The sequence below is a fragment of the Euprymna scolopes genome, chromosome 12 (genome assembly GCF_053919585.1).
Source record: "Euprymna scolopes isolate OS-2025 chromosome 12, ASM5391958v1, whole genome shotgun sequence".
Classification (NCBI taxonomy): Eukaryota; Metazoa; Mollusca; class Cephalopoda; order Sepiida; family Sepiolidae; genus Euprymna; species Euprymna scolopes.
Window position 1 is genome coordinate 132,981,394 of NC_136493.1, and position 20,945 is coordinate 133,002,338.

Here is a 20,945-nt window from a genome sequence, read left to right on the forward strand (position 1 = left end):
TGCCCCGGTTTCCATTGGCACTGGACGTGTTGATGCGACTTGTTTCTTTGAATACGGACATCTGGATCTTCTCATCGTTCTTGTTGTTATATTTGGCCTCTGTAAGAAAGAAAACAGAAAATAATACCTTCATAAAAATGATATATTGAAGTCAAAATGGTTACATAACCATACACAAAAGCAATTTCATGATCGTACGTACATTATCACTATCAAACCCGAAAATGTGATGCAAAAAATCATCTGATGACGTTGTTGTATTGTACGTAAAACTCAAGCTAAAACATAATTCGTAATACTTCAGGCTAGGATAAAAGTGTAGTATCAGTGAAATTATATATATATATATATATATATATATATATATATATATATATATATATAAACTGTGTCAATCGCTTTATTGCAGGTTAGTAAAATATCAATAGTTCCCTTAATATACGTCACAAAACAATGAAAATTGTACCATCAAAGGGTTGCTTTAAGTTTTGTTATTTACCAAAATTTTATTCAAATTCATGCGATATTCACGAAGTTATGACATTTCATTTATTATCAAAGAAATTTTACTGCCCATCGCTTTACAATCCAAAAAATCAGGTGAATAAAAGTTATCGAACAGCAATGGATAGTTTCTGAACTCGCAGAAGGATTGTCCATCAAAAATTTAGCCACGGAGCTGGAATGGGATCCAAAAACCTTGGCTGCCTTCTTGAACAACCCAAACACCAAATCAAGAAAAATAAGGGCTTCAGGAGAAACCTTTTAGATCATGATATCTAGAAAATTTGTAGGGAAGTCAACCGAAACGCAAACAGCACCAGTGCTTTCGTTTTTGAAAAAGCTGAAATCGCTCCAAGATCCAGGCAGGCCCGATACACTGTGTTGAATGAGACAGCAAGGAACATCAAACCTCTTCCAAGGCCTCCATTGAGCAAACAACATAGGGAAAAACGAATGGCTTGGACACAGAATTACGTGAAAATGGATTTCCAACAGGTTCTATTTAGGGATGAGGCTTATGTTACTCTTGACGGTCCGGATAAATGGACCAAAGTTTGAAACCCGAACGGAACTCCGACCCGTTACAGAGTTCATCGCCAACAAGGAGGTGGAGGCATCTTATTTTTGGCGGGAATCATTGGGGGTAAGTTGGTTGGACTATGCCGAGTGCCAGAGGGTGTAAAGCTTAACAGCAATGTGTACACGGCCTTTTTGGATAATTATTTGTTGACATGGCTAGATGACTTACTATTGTCACGTCACTTTCAGATGATTCTTATACATCACAATGTACCATCCCATTCTGCTTTGGGCGACTGCAGCCTCCATTGAATCTATGGAGTTCATCGGGGAAACTCTCATGACCTGACCACCGTGTTCTCCAGGCTTTAACCCCATTGAATATCTCTGGTCAATGTTAAAAAGAGGAGTTTATGATGGAGGAGAACAATTTACTTCAAAGGATGCCTTGTGGAGGAAAATAGTTGATGTTGCTAGAGCTATAACTCCTTTCAAGATGAAAGAATTGACTTTATCGGAGGACAAAACGTTGTTTTCAGTAATTTAAAAAAATGGTGGATGTGTCGATAAATAATTTATTTATATGAGGCCCATACCTAGGATATGTTTTTGTTTATTATTCTTTGACAGAAAAATATAATAAAAAGTAAAGTTCGCAAGATAAGACATTGTATTTTTGCCCTAAAACAACATTTTAAGAGACCTGCAATAAAGCGATGGACAATGGAAATTCTTTGATAAAGAATAAAATGTCATAACTTTGTGAATATCACATGAATTTGAATAAAAGTTTAGGAAATAACTAATCTTAAAGTAGTCGTCTGATGATATAATTTTCATTTTGTTGTGACGTATATTAAGAAATATTACTTATAAATATTATAAATAAATTCTTATAAATATTATAAATAAATATAAATATTTCTCATAAATAGTGACCGCGAATCTATCGAAAACTGTTTTTTCTAAAGCTTATTAAAATCCGTTCTTTCTGAACAACTTTTGTTTTTACCAGAAAACCCTGAAGATTATTATGTTAAAAGCAGATTAATATAATACTTTTTTTTATAAATTTTAATAGAATTTTAAGTTTAAAATTAAAAAAAAACACATTTGACCCGGTTTTCGCCGAAAGTAAATAAAAGAATTAAAAAAAAGTTTTCGAATCAATTAAATCAACTATTTTATGTCTAAATAAAATTTATTATGATTGGTTATAAGAATAGGCAAAAATATTAGAAAATAATTACCTATTCAAATAATTCAATTATTTAGCACCATGTGCTTTCCGCCGCTAACTTGGATTTTAGGTATGGGAGTCGCGTCCAAATGTTTATTTAAACATTTTCATGAATTTTAATGTAACTAGAGAGGCAAATACATTCTTTAATTACATTTTCACCCCAAACAAAGCACATTGCCACTTTGATGTAGGGGCACAAGCTACAGGTGTACTAGGTGGGGAGTTGGGCAGCAAGATTTCGGTTCACGTTATACTTGAACTTCTGCATGTAAGTACAGTTGGGGAAGCAGGAACCTGGTAGGGAGTTCAAAAGTCTAGCGGTTCTGGGGAATAAACTACTGGAGTAGAAGGCTCTCTTACATCTAGGGCTCTCTACTGTGAAGGGGTGGGATTATACTGCTTGTCGGGTTTGTCGGGGGTATTTACGTAGAGGGGGTACAAGTGCTTGCAGCTCGTCGGAACATACACCGTTAAAGTACTTGTAGAACAGGCAGAGGAATGCTACATTGCATCGATGGGACAGAGGCTGAAGCTTGGATGATAGTTCAGGACCTATTAGGTTGGCGACTCTTTTGAACCTTGTCTAGGAGTGAGAGACTAGTAGCAGATGCACTGGCCCAAATATGACAACAATACTCCATACATGAGCGAATGGTGGCCTTATAGAGGTACAGGATACGTTCAGAGGTCAGTATCTTTCTAGCACGGTAGAGAGAGCCTACCTTTTTCGCAGCGGTTCTGGCAATGCTCTCAATATAATTGTTCCAACTCATGTTTCCTGTGAACGTTAGGCTGAGGAGTTTAAAAGATGTGCTTTCAGATAAAGAGTCTTTAGCCATTGCTATTGGTGGTAGAGAAGGTTTCTTGTAGTTATTGAAGGAAACAAGCTTAGTCTTGGCAGCATTGAATGTGACCATCCATTTATGTCCCCATTCCACTACAGATTGGAGGTCATCCTCTAGTGTTTCTGCCATTTCTTTAGATATGTGTTCATTTGTTTTCCTGTCGTGTCTGTTATAGAGTGTCGTGTCATCAGCATATATACCCATCTCACAGACAATTTTGTCAGGGAGATCATTTATGAATATTAGGAATAACAGCGGTCCAATGATAGACCCCTGAGGCACTCCCGCATTTATATTATATTGTTTAGATGTACGGCCATCGAGGACAACTTGGATTTTTCTCTTATCTAAGAAGGATTTAATTATGTTAAGTATTCTTCCAGTGATACCGTATGATCTGATTTTCCTGAGAAGACCTTCGTGCCATACCCTGTCAAAAACCTAAGATATATCTAGAGCTACCACTCTACACCCACCTGCTTTGTCATGTGAATGGTATATACGCTCAGAGATTACAGTTAGAATGGCTGCTGTGGAACGCCTTGTCTAAATCCATATTGTTGCTCGGTAAGAAGGTTAGCATCTGTAAGGTGATGGACTAGAGCTTGGTTTATTATGGACTCAAATATTTTGGCAAAAAGTGGGAGGAGGCTAATTGGGCGATAATTTGCTGGGTCAGTTCTTTCGCCAGAATCTTGAAAACTGGTACCACAGAAGCAGTTTTCCAGCAGGCAGGAAAGCAAGATTCATTAAGGCATTTGTTGTAGAGTTTGGAGAGAACTGAAGCTACTTCGGCTGAGCACTTTTTTAATAGCACAGCTGGGATAAGATCGGGTCCACATGCTTTTGTAGTGTTAAGATTTTTTATAATGGCATGCACCTGAGAAGGGGTGATTTTCAGATCGTCAAGTGTGGCGTCTGTTCGCCAATGAAAAGTCAGGGAGAGGGTGGTTAGCAGGGTCTAGTGTGGAGTTTGAGGCAAACCGACTGGCAAGCATGTTAGCCTTCTCGGTTGCTGAGCAAACAACTTCATGATTGTTGGATAGAGGGGGAATTGTTGATTGCCCATTATTTACTACACTGTTGTAGATTTTCCAGAAGTTACGGGTTCCTAATTTCTGAGCTTTGATGCGTTTTTGAGTGGTTTCATTAAATTCTCTCTTAGCTGTCGCTATTTCTTTCTTACAGGTACTTCTGGCTTCTATATTTTTCTGTCTGTTTGAACTGGACTTATGTCGGTCAAATCTGTGGTACGCGTGCTGCCTTTGCGCGATGGCAGCTGCACATGTGGAAGTAAACCATTGGGGAGAGTGGGGCTTGCTATAAAATTTCCACGTGGGGACATGTGCTTCAATTGCTGTTTTGAACCATTCAGCAGGAAGTAAAAAGATATTTCGTCATGGGGCGTTTCTAATGAGATCTATGATGGCTTCCCAGTCGGCCTTTTTATAATATCTCGTCATTTTGCGCAATGGCTCTCTCTCTCTCTCTCTCTCTCACACACACACACACACACACACACACACACACACACACACACACACACACACACACACACACACACACACAAAATGATTGAATTATATTATCATTACAAATGTAATTTATGGTAAAATATGTTATTTTTAGCTTTATAATATTTCCTTTATAATAATTGATCAATCAAGCTTGAAATTTTTCCTAATACTTGTTAAACGTAAAGAAAAACTGCTTTTTTTTTCTATTTTTACATCAAACCTAAATTTTTGGCATTTTTATATTTCTCAGTTTTAATATCATTTATAGTCAGTTTTTAATTTCATGATTGAAACTATTTTTCCTTTCTTATTTTCTAATTAATAATAATCAATGAGCCGCATTCCTATTCCATAAACTCTATTTTCCCGAATTCTTTATTGCATAAATCAAGTTGATAAAGACTTTCATTAGAATTTGGTGGCCCTTATAAGGGTCGTTTTTGGCAACCCTCTAGGGGGATGCAACTTGTTGGGATGTCACAACCATCATCTACGGAATTCCATGTGTTCATAGTTTTAGTTAATTTTCAATAAAGGAGATAACAACTTCTTGTAAACCGTAACGGACTACTGTCTAGAAAAAAAAAAACGAAATACGTAGATACAATTAATACTTATACTTTTTACACCCTGTCTTTTTATTGTTATCAATTCTTTAAAGCATTCTTTATGTACTGGTACATTGAAAGTTTACACATTCTAAAATAAATTTTTTAATCTATTTTTAAAGATATAAAAGTATGCCTATATTAGCGTTTTTGTTAAATAAATATTTGTTTATCCTCATCTGAAAGATAATATTTATTGATAAAATATTCAATGAATCTCACATTTTAAAACGCAAAAAATAAAAAAAATTAAATACATTTAAATTTCGGATTTCAATCTTAAAGCATCCTGTGTATTTTTTTTGCTGTTTTTCTACCATCGTTCACCATCCTAACATAAAATGAGTGTGTACTTAATGGATCGTCTAACAAAATATATTCAAACAACGAATATGAAAAAAAGTTACGCTCATATAAAGCGAATTCTTTACTTATTAATCTGTGAAAATTTTATATTAAATAGATAAGTAACATTTGACGTCCACTGATTATAAACGACAATTCTGTAATGGAATAGTGACTATATTAATCATGAAAAAATATGTGCGCTTACGTGCACAACAATGGCCATCACTTTTAATAAAAATAATTACATTGCTTTATATTCGGAAAATAACTAATTTTCGGAAAATTTAAAAGCGATATTTGTTTTCAGCATACCCCAAAACCTTTAAAAATCGTCATTTTAAAGGAAAATGTTCAGGTGAAATATACAAGAATTTCACTGATATATATATAATTATATATATATATATATATATATAATTATATATATATATATAATATATATATATATACAGATAGATAGATAGATAAATAGAGAGATAGATAATTATTTTATTCAATTTAGGTAAAGAAAATTACCATACAATATATATAATATTCGGAAAAGAACTTATTTTCGGAAAATTTAAAAGCGATAAAATAAAATAGAACCCTCTGTTATTCATGAAGTCTTTTCATCTAATTAAATTAGATTAATAGACCAGCCTCCATGAAGAATATGTCGCCTGATGAAATCTTCTTTGATTGAAACAGTAATTTTATTGGAGTAATATAGTAATTTTCTTTGCCTAAATTGAATAGGATAATATTCTGCTCTTTTTATAGAGCACTATCAACAACCTCGTTAAACTCAATGGTTTTTACTTTTGAATATCTTTACCTGGAATAAATAAATATATATTGTATTCCAATATGTATTGACTCATGAAAACTTCAAGCAATGAATTATGATTACGAAAAATCTTTAATCCATGGATTTTTAAAGATAAGCTCTTTTCATCATGAGATAAACTTTAATATGTATTACTGTACATCATTGCATATATCTATCATATTATTAAAACACTTGTAACTCCTCGACGTTAATACCCCCGACAAACTCGACAAGCAACTATTTCCACCCCTTTACAGAAGAGATCTCTAGTTGTAAGAAAGCTTTTTACTCCAATAGTTTCTTCCCCAGAACTGCAAGTCTTGGGAACTCCCTTCCGGGATTCTACTCTCCCAACTGTACTGATATGCAGAAGTTCAAGTATAATGTGAACAAACATCTTTCTACTCATCTCCCTTCATAATGTCCCCCGCAAATTATGTCCCCGATAGTAGCCCCCTACTTCAAAGTAGCACTGTGCCTTGTTTGGGGTGAAAATTGAATAAAAAAAAATTCAAATCGTCTTTGTTGAGTGTTGAAACCGTGTAGTTTCCGGTTTGAAAAATTCTGCGCATACGTAATTAAATAAAAACAAAGCCATGAAAGCTTTTTTATCAACAATGTTTTCGCGTTTAAAATATGCAAAATAAAAAAATAAATAAATTCCTTGTTTTTTTTTCATCAGCATATTACGAAGTTTATTTGTATTTTTCATTGTAAATAGAAATCGTTTACAAACAAAAACAAAACAAATTTTTACGATTCATGTTTTATAATTGACAGTTTTAAGACGACAAAATTACTCAAATCTGCTTGCCCAGTCGTTGAAATAATATTAATAGAACTTTTTATAATTTTATACAATACAAACGTTTTTTTTTTTTTTAAATTGAAACAATATAAACAGATTTAAAAAAATATTGTTTACGGATGCTTTTGATTATACGTGGAAAGATATTACGGTAAAAACAAAACAAAACAAGACAAAACAAAAAAACTACTTGATCAATTTACATATATTTTTTTAATATTTGATATTTTTTACGATCAAACCCAGCATAACTTACCTCCTAAAAAGAAATCAAAATCTACGTTTTTTTGCCTAATACGTTTCAATGGCCTTTAAAAAATATAAAAGAAGTAATTTTTTAAATAATGAAAATTTAACATTTTAGAGTGGGGATCACTTTCCTATATAAATTTAAAGTAAATAAGCATCCTCTTTGCCACGTACAGGTAGGTAAACGAGACATGTAATCGTTAGCATTTTTTCAAGGGTAGGACAAAAAGAGAAAACGGCGCGGTGGGTGATCAGTTCCAAACATTTTTAAAATACGTAGAAACATTTCAAAACGTTTCGAAACGTGTGTGTGTGTGGGGGGGTAAAATTTTCCTTGAAAAGGTCTCACCGGTAAACATTACTTAATTAATTATTATTTCCCCGATATTTTTAGGCTGTTAACACGCACACACAAAACATTTTTGAACCCAGTCAACGACGGGTACTTTTCCTAGTATATATATTCATACAAGTAAGTCATATATATATATATATATTTATACAAATGTTTTTATTTGTGATACTCTTTGAACGAATTTAATTATTTATACGAAAGTGCATTTTTTACCTAAATGCAAGTTGGGAATAATTTTCCCTTTGACCAATTTGGTACCCCCTAAATGGGAAGCGGCATATATATATTATTTTTAAAATAGAATTATCCATTGACACGTGTTTCATCGTCTACGATTCATCAGAGTGGCTGAATCTAGCGAGATTCGAAATTAGGACTCCATGATAAGAAGCCTAAACCTCTACCACGGGACCACCTCGCTTGACTACTGAATGTATCGCGTTTTTATGTAGATGTTTTTATTTGGTTTTTGTTAGCGATACTCTTTTAACGAATTCAATTATTTATACGAAAGTGCATTTTTACCTAAATGCGAGTTGGTAATAATTTTCCCTTTGACCAATTTGGTACCCCCTAAATGGGGAGCCATTAAATCGAGACAACGTTTTATGCTCCAGAATTTAGTTTTCTACATAGTCACCATCATTCCCAATATTACGTAGCGCCAGGTTAACCATATGTAAGATAGTGGGGTCTATATATATGTAAGGAGTGTATATAAAGGTACGTGGGTATATAATGTATTTTCAGTATATAATGTATACTATGTATTTTGAACGTGATTATATAATATAGTGAGCATATAATGAGTTTCTTGTATATATAATATAATATAATATAATATAATATATATATATATATATATATATATATATATATATATATATATATAAAGAGAGAAAATGAAGGTAAAAACTATATAGATTTATTCATTTATTTAATAATTCCCATTCAGCAATGCAGGTAAAAACTAATTCCAAGTCACCATCTGCACTATGTTCTTCATTTTTCATACGTCTTTCTAGTCGTAAATCTGTCTCCATCTTCTCCTGCACACCTTGAGCTATCACCTGACTCATATAATTTGTCCTATACTGTTATGCATTATTATATGTTCCGTTATTTACAGAACTGTATATTTTCTGCATACTCTCTATCAGGTTTGTAATCCTCTATCCCCATTTTCTCCATTTATTTCTATTTTGAACTATCATACATATACTCTTCCGTCTTTTTTCATCTCTAAATACAGCATAATCATGTTAATACATAGGGTCCCGTAAGATCACTGAGGTTAAGCAACGTTGAGCCTGGTCAGTAACAGATTGATGACCAATTTGGGAGAACCAAATGGGTTACCGATTTGGGCATACCAAACACTGTACGTAGGGAAATGTCGACACTTCACTGCAAGAGTTGCAAAAATCTAACGTCGTCATCTCTTCTAACGGGGATACACATGCAACTGGAGGACCACTTGTATATTTAATACTTACATGGAATTTCCTCCTTCAGAGAGGGTCGGTTGTATCCGCTTTAAAGTTCGTGTCGTACTTTCATTTATCATTTCATTTCATGTAAGTTATACATATAATCGTCTATACATTGTTTTTAAAGGAAATAGCTCCAGGCAAGGTACGAAGAACTTAATGTAAAGAGCTAAAAAAAGAAAAGTGCAAAGCACTAACCACCAATTAGTATTAGATGGATAGATTCCGATCCAGAAAACAATTCTTCTCTATTTGTTCGAAACATCGCTCATTGAATGTCAGGACTAAAAGACAAAAATGAATATGAAAGTTACAAGGCTGTCGAAAGTAAAACCAGTGTCCACTTTGTACTTCCCATTCGTTTAGTTTATGCTTAAGCGTTAATTAAGAAATGATTAAGTAAATTAAGTTCCTACATAAGTGTTTTCAAGATAATCTTGAATCTTAGAGTGTTTTAGTGCATTATTGATTTAAATGTTACAAAAAAAGAAATGACCTCAGTCTTTAACTGATCGAACTTAGTCAATATTCGTGGAAGCATTAATTATTCTCCGTTTCCCTCTCTATCGGAACTTAACAAATCGATATTCTCAGAATAGTCATCCGAGGAAGTTGATTTATAAACAACCACATACATTTTTCTATATTAAGGTACACACACGCACACACACATACACACGCACACATGCAATCGCGCACACACGCAGACAACATAATATTTTTGATAATTATCCCCAAAGTTACAGGAAATTCAATAAAACTGAACATGAATCGATTTGCATTAAAAACAAACAAAATATTAAACTGATCGAGGAAATTGCCTTCAGCTTAAAATTAAGGTAAAAATAAATTATAACGGATCAGTCGTCGTAACTTTGCTGTTTTAAAACTTTTGTTTCTAAGCTAAAACTTTTCTAATGTAACTTTTAAATGGACAGATTGAAAAGTAAATAAATAAAAGTGATGTGAAGTTGTTATTTGAACCACGATGATTAATATAACTTCGGAAATAAGTTTTCAAAGTTAACATTTATTGTATTATCATAATATCCATTACTATATAAGTCGGGTATGTGCATACAGAGTAGAACGATAAATTTTTCGCCTTAGAAAAGACGACATGATTCCATTTCCGTTTGATGAAAACCGGTTTTCTTTTCTTTGTTGCAGACCAACTACTAGTTGGCCAGTTATGTACGAATTCCAAGAGCTCTAAGAGCCTCCTATCATGTCTGAAAGTGACATAAGGTTAAACGAGAGAGATCGGAGATGCGCAGCTGTACAACTCATGCTCTACCGATTCAAGGTATGACAAAAGGACCATTGCCAGCACACTCAAAATGCATCAATAACAGGGACGATGAAAACAAAGTTTCCGGCCACGGTTATCATTTTATGTGGTTTCAAGTGAGTGCCACATCACGCCACCTCAAATCTTCGAAGTCGGCTTGAAAGTCAACACCAAATGGATGTGATGAAGGGTGTGGTGATCCCCTGGTGCAATCAGGTGGCCGCTGGTAGACCCAAGGTGTGGCAGCAGGCTTCGGCGCCGGCCCACAAGTCAAAGGAGACTCAGGTTTGGCTTCAGAACGAGTGCTACGACTTTATACCCTTCTTTAACTGCCCCCCCCTCTTCTTCCAACCTGAACCCGCTGGACAACTTCGTTTGGTCATATGTTGATAACATCACGAACAAAACCTCCCACAACACCAAAGCCAGCCTGATCGCTACCATTCGCCGGCGCCTATGAAAAAAAGAATGCTCCAAGTTTCAGACTCGTATTGAGGCGGTGATGTAGACTGAAGTGTCAATATACATTGAATAGATGTCAGCTCTACTACATAATCTTATTACCTGAATTGATATTTTCAATAAAATTTTAAAGCTGTAGTGTTTTTCTTTTTAGGGCGACAACTTTATTGTTCCACCTTGTATTATTAATATAAAGAAAAAGAGATTTCGTTTCGCTTTTGAAGTATCCTTATCTTAGCCACGTACAGCTGCTATAATATATCAGTTTCCATTTTCTACCTGTTTGTCTCCTGTCTGGCTGCTCTTTCTATTGTAAATTTCCGTGATTGTTTTGGTGGCATTAATCAGTCTTTCAACATTTTGTATTCTTCTGGCCATTTTATTGCATTATCCACACAATTTTTTTAATACCCTTCACTTCTTTTCTTTTTCTTTTACATATCGTTATTAGTTAATTCCATAGGATGGAGTGCATTTTTATGGGCATTATGTTACATGTTGGGGACCCTACGTCAATAGCGATGAAGTTAGCGAGTATGAATTTAGACCTAGGCAAGATGATAACCCAGGTTTGTAAAACACAGTGTTGATGGACGACAAGGTAGCGGCAAAGACCAAATACCGTAGATAATCACGAGTAAAACAATATAAGAATATGACGAATCACGTTTTCATATCAGTTTGTAGATGGAAGCTATGCAGAAGATATACGACCCATAATGAAGAAAACTGATAATCTCAAGCGAATGTTACCGACGCCTCTGTCCGTTTGCGTAACTCATTTCTTAAGTTAGAAAGTTAAGAAGAAAACAATTGTTAAGGTTATATTAGTCTCTCTCTCGCCATAAGTACATTCTCTCCAAATAAAATCTTGAAGAGGATTCAGCAAACGCCAATTTTCTATCTTTCTTGAATTGTTTCTTTTCGTCTAGCAACACTGATGACAAATCAGAAGAAAAGAGGAAGATGAAACGAATCACGCAACGAACAATCGATGGGACAGTTGTAGTTGTAGTTACAGCAGCAGCAGCAGCAGCAGCAGCAGCAGCAGCAGTAATACTAATAGCCATAATAGTACTAATGTTTTCGGCCTTTCTTGACTCTTCATTAACATTTAACTATCAATTGAGGTTGGTGCCATCACATTTTTTTTGTGTTACTTTTTGAGAGGAGGCAATTATGAAATTAATCTCAGTTTAAATTCCTCATGGCGTGGTGTTCTTTTTTTCACGTTTTTGCTTTATTTATCTTGCAGTTTCCATGTCGCTGGTCAGCGTTCGTAGTTTGCATAGGTGGTTTCCACATTCAAGGATTTTCCATCATTTCTAGTCATTATTAATGTTACTATTATCATTATTATTGCTATTGTTACTTTTGTTATTATTATTATTACTATTATTATTATTATTAGTAGTAGTAGTAGCAGTAGTAACACTATTGTGTACTGTTTCTAATTATTTAAAAATTATTAATGCAGTTTAATTTAATTGATAAATTGAAATTGAATAGATATATATTGAACAACACCCGTTAATTTAGGAAACTTAAGCATGTATTTCTTTAAATAAAGCTACTATTGTTATTGTTATTATTAGCGATAGTCATAGTTGTTATTAAATCTTGTTAAAAAATTTAGCACTCAAATGCATTGAATTCTAAACACGAAATATTAACTTGATAGCCCGTAACTGAGTAAACTTCTGAATTGAAAATCTAATGTATAAACAGTTATATGTTTGCTTGTCAGTCGGTCTGTCTGTTTGTCTTTCTGTCTGTCTGTCTGTCTGTCTGTCTGCAACCATGCTTTCAAACTCTATATCTTCAGAATCAAAATGATTGATTTTTACAGCCCTTTCTTTTATGAGTCTTAAACCGGTTAAATTTGTTTTTAAGGGGTAAAAAATGGGCCAAAATTGAAAAAAAAATCGTTAAATATTTTCTATATTCATTTTAATTTATTTTTAATTTTTAAGCGATTTAACTTGAATCAAAACCTAAGCCAAAACTTATATATATATATATATATATATATATATATATATATATATATATATATATATATATATATATATATTTCATAAGTTGAGTTCCTTCGGCTATAATAGAAGCCCAAACCAAAACTTATGAAGTATTCTTGATGAAATTAAAATTATTTATAAAAAATAGATTACTGGAGTGCCATAAACTATACTCGAAAACGAGATCAAAACTTATGAATTCTTGGTAAAATTATTCATAAAAAATAAATGATTTGAGTGCCATCAGCTATAATCGAAACCGAAACCAAAACTTATGAAGAATTCATGGTAAAATTATTTCTTACAGTTACTCGGATGTAAGCGTGATACAGAAAATAAATAACACACACGCTATCCTATTAATATATAGATGATGATGATGATGATGATGATAATAATAATAATAATAATAATAATAATAATAATAATAATAATAATAATAATAATAATAATAATAATAACACTCAACAAAATACTCGGATAAAAATTCACAGACAAAAATCATTTACGTATATCAATAACTTATTTTAAAAAGAGATTGTACATATAGAAATCGGAATGTGTGATGAAAACAATCAAATATTAAATTACTGTCAAATCTCAACTACAAATCTCGACACTCTACTGTCAAAACTGAATTCTAAATCTTGACACTCTACTGTCAAAACTGAACTTTAGAACACGACGCACTGCTGAAAACACTTGCTACTTTGACATCCGAATCCAAAATCATCTCAGTTTCTGAAAAATCAGTTTTTATTTTATATCCAATCGGAATCAGCCCATTTGCATGCTGTAAGAAATATCGAACTAAAGAGAAAAATCGGCTATTAAAAAAAAATGTAATCACATGAAACTCAGCAGACTGCACGCAAACATATTTGTACTCATTTTTTTTGAGGGCGTAAGTACAAAATGGCTACTTATTAAGCCTTTGGTTTCACTTTAGACCACAGAATGTAAAAGCGTGCACTTGTAGAGATCTAAAAGGGAAAACTGTAAGCAGCAAATGACATGACAACTATTCAACCTAAACACGTAAGGGCATTTAGTAAGAATACTACTGATGAATATCTGATAGTTGTGAAACCCGACGCTATCAAATTAAAAGAAATGAAAGAGAAGATTGGAAGAAAATCCACAAGTGGAACAAAATAACTAATTGAAACGAAATAATATGGCAGAAACATAATCTGAAGAGCTAGAAGAATACTCGTCACAGGGCGGGTAAAATGAATTCCCTTTTTAAAAATTTATTTTCTTTTATATTTTCTTACAAATATTAAAATCAAGATATAATGAATTTAAACATGTGCCTGGAATCCTTATTCCAATTTTGATCCAAATCCATTACATGAGTTTGATTCTAAAATGTCTTAAATTTAAAGCTTAAGGTCTTGATCGAAATTCGGAAAATCTTGCTTAACTAGCGTGTAGTGGTTATCGAAAGAAGTAGAGATTACTGGAATATCGTGGAGACTTGTAACTCAGACTTCAGGGGACACCATCGGTTTTTATCAATGATTAATCACTGTGATGACCTATGTCAGAACTTCTAGTGAGTGACAGTAATGATGATGATGATCATCATCATGTGTTTGTTTATTACGTCTTTCAGGCGATAATGAACGATAAACTGGATAACATGTGGTGGAAGGAGCGTATTAAATACAACGGTATCGTTCGAAGTTTTTTTAGTTCAATCCCTGGATGGAGGAAGATGGACATTTTCCTTTCTTTTCAATTGTACACAAAGTGAAATTTTTACTAAATAATATCTGAAAAGAAACCGAGTTAAAGATTCAGAAACGTATTACAAATAAATGGCAATAATTGTCTTTTTACAGAGAAACAATAAATTGAATAATGTCCTTCGATTTATAACATCGCCGTCATAATTGAAATCGTTACTTTCCACTTGAAGAAAATATTATTAAGTTAAAGAAATGAGAAAATATTATAAAGTTAAAGAAATGAGAAAATATTATTTCGAAATGTTATATCGTAACCAAAAGATTCAGGATTCAATATTGATAATAAAAAAAAATTGCTAGCTCCTTGCATGCCATCCGCGCGAATAATATTAAATTGTGTGGTGAAAACAAGTGCTCGCATGATTAATTGAAGTAAACATAACTAAAACAGAAATGAAAAGAAAATACTGTCATATTCTTAATGATATCTTTCTATTTTATCTTATTTCGCTTTTTACGGCATATCAATTATTTCTGGTTTTACGTTTCGTTACATAATAAAGTAACTTGTGTCAAATAGCGGTTACATCAGCTAGTTTTTACTGTTATTTCAACCCAAACAAGGCACAGAGACACTTAGTTGTAAGGAGCGACTATTTGGGACCACATTTGCAGGGATACTATTTAGTTGGGCAGCGTTACATTCTGTTTGCATTACACTTGAATTTCTTCATGTCAATACAGCTAGGAAAGCAGGGGTCCGGGAGAGAATTCCAAAGCGTAATAGTCCGCGGGGGAAAACTATGTCAGTAGAAGGTGTTACGGTATCTAGAGATCTCTACAGTGTAGGAGTGGGCTTTTGCTGTTTCTCGGGGTTTTCGAGTTGTTTTAAGTTCGTCAGAGCACTTACAATTTAAATACTTGTAAAACAGACAGAAGGATAGCATGTTTCGGCGATGGGACAGAGGTGTGAGCTCTTTTTTAAAACCTTGTCTATGGCGAGAGACTATTGAAAAATACACCAGCCTATATGTGGCAACACTACTCCATGCATGTGACCTTGAGTAGGTACAGGATACTCTCAGGTGTGAGTTGCCTTTTAGCACGATAGAAAGGATCCACCTTCCTAACAGCAACTTAGCAATGTATTTGTTGCTATTCATGTTGTTTAGGAATGTTAACCCTAGGTGCTTGCAGGAAGTACGTGGCAATCAGTGTTTAAGAACGTTTTTTGTAATTATTAAAGCTTAGTCTTGACAGCATTGAACGTTACCAATCATTTACAGACCTATTTCGCTACAGATTGGGGATCTTTATTTAGAGTTTTCGCAATTTCCTTAGATGTGTGTTTATTAGTTTTACCCTAGTGTCTGTTATTGAGTGTGATGTAAAAAAAAAGTAAAGGTCGCACAAAGAACAGAGATAGATATATAGATAGATAGATAGATAGATAGATGGATAGATCGATATATAGATAGATAGATAGATAGAGAGAGAGAGAGAGAGAGAGAGAGAGAGAGAGAGAGAGAGAGAGAGCGAGAGAAGTTGACGCAATAACCACAGCGGGTATTAATTTTCTGAATTTGGTGTTGTGAAAAGCAGAAGAGAAATAAGGGGGGGGGCGGCGTCAAGTGAGCCTTGAGCCGCATTATGCTTTTTACTTAGAAAAAAAGTTAATTATTTTCATTTAAGTGAAATTCATTTTTAACTGTCCCATTGAGGCCAGAGTGAAGACGTTTCATGGATAGAGTTTTAAAACCCATTTTACGGGTTGACATGTCGGTGGAAGCTTCTAATTGACCTTGGTTGTGGAGGTCGTTTGGTCATGTTAATGAAGGAGATTGTGTTCATCACGTGTAGCCTTTATGATTAGTCGGCTGGCAATTTCCCGCCCATAAAACGGTTCATATAAACCACTTAGCATTAGTTAACCATAAAACACATAACATTATAACTGAATTCTTTGCTTATCTGGCTTACGACATACAGACCATTCATTTTATATTAAGTCACAGTATCTATCACTTATTCTTTTGTTTATTTGTTTTACGGCATATCAACCCTATTAACGCCACTGAATGCTTAAGGTAATACAAACGAATGTTGTGTTTGTATTTATACGGTTTAATACCAAAACAGGAAGCCTGTTTTAAATGATGTCCTTTTTTTTTGTCTTTTTATGCCATAGACACCGTTCGGACTATCTATGTTAAAACAAAATATAACCGATTATTCTAATTATATAATACGGTGTAATAAATAACAACGTTTACACATCGGTTAAGCAATGTTGTGCCTGGTCAGTACTAAAATGAGTTACAAATACTAGGTACTATATGTTGGAAAAATCTGCTTATTTCGTCATCGTTTTTTAGTCGTCACTGATTTCTTTACTACAGAAATCAAGCAGTGCTGATTTAGAGGATGTGTGGTTTGAGTTGTGGATTGCGCAACCGTTGCTTAACATTGGCTCCGAACGCAGGTATCTACCATATCTGTGCATTAATTTGTCTTTAGACTTTATGAAGATCGCGTCACTGCAGGAACATAATACTCTTTTTTTTTACCATCGCTATGCTTTTATTCTATACAAAGGAGTAACCACTTATCAAGGCCTGGAAGCTACTTGGGGATAAAGGTTGTTAAGCTTAGAGACATTGTGTTGAACAAAGATGGCGGCGTAGTTCAGTAACCAAGATGGCGACCAAAAATCAAATGCGGTCCGTGTCGTAGTTAACCTGTTAAGTTCTGAGATATTGTGTTGAACAAAGATGGCGGCGTAGTTCAGATCAGTAACCAAGATGGCGGCCAAGAATCAAATGCGGTCCGTGGCGTAGTTAATGGCGAACTGATTGAATCCAAAATTCGACAATTTTTATAATAATTTTAAACGTTTTCATTGGTTGTTTAGCACAGCCGTTGGTTATAAAAATGATTGGCGAATCCATTCGTCTCATACTCCCACCAGCTCGTCTGATGGGAACGGTCTCCTAGCGGCTTCGGCTGCAAGGAGATAGGGTAGTAGTACTCGTCAAGGATTCGTCACTTGACACTCAGCCCAACAGGTGAGGGGCCGGGAACCGGACAGCACCTGTTTGACTGAGGTACGCCGCCTGGGTAATACCTAGGAGGTCCACCTTCCCTGGCATTGCCACTGGGCTTTCCGGTGGAGTAAGTTCATTGCTTACTGCCTGAGGCGCCGCTACCGGGGAATGTCGACGGGGTTACTCAGTCAATTTTTACAATTGCAGGAGTGCCCCTCCTTTAGGGGAGCCTGCTGGATCCCCACTTTCCGGCCTTGTGCCACATTTTGCCGAGGTGGGCGGCAAATAAATAACTACTCCCATCAGGAGTCAAAAACATTTTACAAAGGTTAATGGGTGTTTTGCAAAATGATATCATTTTTATGCACTTTTGAAATATCCATTTTTAATCTTCATCACCAACACCGAAATTCTTGAATGTCAGATGTGCTTAGTATTTACATTCTCTTGTATACGCGTCGACTGCGCAGCTTGGACATGTCCACCGGGCGTAAGATGGCACGATCCCCATTCACGACTAAAAATATATCGAAAGAGCAACAACTGATCGTATCCAAAATGTGTGCGAAAACCAAGAAAAGTCCTTTTTTTTCCTGGTTTCCTATTCCACTCGAATAAAAAAATGAGATTGAAACGATTTTGCCAAAGCAAATATGAGATTTAACGAAAAGAAACTGCTAAACAGGGCCGAAGGGAAGTGTTTACAATTTTGCATATGTTCGATATAAAAATGTTATTGAATAAAAAGTCACTGAGAAATCAATAAAGTATTGCAAATATTTTAAAATTTTGAAAACTCGAAATATTTGCAATTGAAATTATTAACTTCAAATAGAAAGACGAGTTGGGTCAGGTGACGATTTGCAAACGCATTTTTTTTTATCTCTCTATCAATATATGTATGTTGTTTATATATATATATATATATATATATATATATATATATATATATATATATATATATATATAACGGTATTTTATAAGTTTTTAAGCGTAAACATTAGAAGTGTACGTGACTAAATATGCAGCAATAACATAATTTTATAGACTTGTTAATCGCAATACGTAATAAATGCCAACTTAGGAAGGTTGATACTTCGAGCTTGGAGAATTATTATACTACACACACACACACACACACACACACACACACACACACACTATATATATATATATATATATGTATATAACTACTCCATTTAATCACACAAATTAATATACGAAAATATAAATTTATGCGTAAACTTTAAGTATTTAATTCAACAGTGATCAATACGTAGGTATAGCTAGGTAGTAAGGTTTAAATATATCATTCAACCACGGTAGTGATTGAATATATGCTTAAGTCCGAAACTGAATGAATCGAGACACATTCAAACCCCCGCCACTAATTCCGTTCGCAACCAAATTTCAAACAGATTATATATTTGCATATGTTGTTGTTTATTGTTGAGTTAGAAAGAATTAAATGATCCTAATTATGATATAATAAAATGATTAATTTTAATGTAAATTATAAAATTATTAATTCCATCTACTAACTAACTAACTAACTAATGAATTAATTTTATTCAAACAATTTTCACTACATCAATATATGCAAATAATAGGGGGGAAATAAGTTCAATCCAGCGACTGACACCCTTTCTAACTCAACAATAAACAACAACATATGCAAATAATAAATAAAATATTTATCAATATTCAAATTTTATTTTTAGCTGATATATTTAAGTCTAAAAAATTCTTATTTTTTACTTTACTAGAATATCTTGTTCTTTACTTTTCCAGGTTGAATTTCTTGTCCTTTACTTTTCCAGGTTTAATAAAATCTTAAGAATATTACTTTTCATGCGCGCATTTTTCCATATAATATATATTTTGTAACTTAATATATGTTTATGTATGTATATATACATATATACATATATATCTATATATATTTCTTGCGCACATTTTAAAAAAAGTTAATCAAATCTAACCCTCTTTTTTCGTGTATGCTCATATCATTCTATTAATTTTATTTCATTTTTATTTTCTCTGATACATCTTAATCATTCTTAATTCACTTATTTTAAAACAATTTCCTGACCAGATTTTTTCTTGTTTTTATCATGTCACATCGAGGTGGTAGGGGGAGGGGAATCCTTATATATTAGCTTATTTAGATAACAGAAGAACTTTTAAACCTCAATTCTCTATTCATGAATTGGAATTATGCGTATTTACACTCATTGCAATAGATTATTTTAAATATGAACTCGACCGCTTGAAATATAAAAATCCGAATTTTTAACCATATGTCGCTTAAAATGCTTCGTAGTCGATAAAAGAAAAAGACGCACGGACTTTCTAACTAGTAAATATTACAGCCATGAAACTGTCTGGATTTCAGATTAAGGAAATGTTGTAAAATCTAAATTTGACGACATTTAAAATCTTATCGTTAAAATATATAAGCAGAATATTGGTTTCTTTTCTTCTCCTTCTCCTTAAAAAAGAAGAGGAAACCTTATACTGGTTGACCTCAAATGTTAATGACCTCCGATAGTAAGGCTAGAAGTCCTTAGCGTCATTTGGATGCTGGCCGAAGGGATCCATACCTCGAAGATGTAACTTTAGCAAAGTACATTTTTTGCGCACTTTTTTAAAAAAGTCAATAAAATCTAACCCTCTTTTTAGTGTGTGTTCATATCATTCTATTTAGTTTTATTTTATTTTTATTTCTCAGACACATCTTAACCATTCTTAATTCACTTATTTTAAAACAATTTACTGAGTAAATTTTTCCTTTTTTTTGTTTTGCCATGTCACATCGAGGTAGTCGTGGGGAGGGGAAATCCCTATATATTAGCTTATTTAGATGACAAAAGAACTTTATTCAAGTACGATACTTAATATTAACAGCCACGGTAAGACGCAAAAAAAAAAAAAAAAAAAAAAAAAAAATTTAGAAAATTTTATAAATAAGGAAGTGCCCCCCCCCTCGCACATTGCGATCTCTTTTCTGGACACCTATTCCGGATGTGTGTTTTCCTAGTTATAAAGTCTATGCTTTTGATCCGTTACTTCATCGAAACACCAAAACCAAGAAGAGGGGCTCTATTAGTCAGCATTGACTTAAATCGTGAATATTTGT

The 20,945-nt window shown here is 33.6% G+C and overlaps 1 protein-coding gene across 1 annotated transcript in view; it reads right to left on the reverse strand.

The window, feature by feature from the left end:
- LOC145291494 (cholecystokinin receptor-like) overlaps positions 1-20,945 on the reverse strand; it is a 529,253-nt gene that overhangs the window by 1,913 nt on the left and 506,395 nt on the right. The window contains exon 3 of the mRNA XM_080137397.1: positions 1-99. This exon is cut by the window's left edge and continues 1,913 nt beyond it. Within this exon, the coding sequence (XP_079993523.1) occupies positions 1-99 (99 nt within the window). The remainder of the gene's footprint in view (positions 100-20,945) is intronic.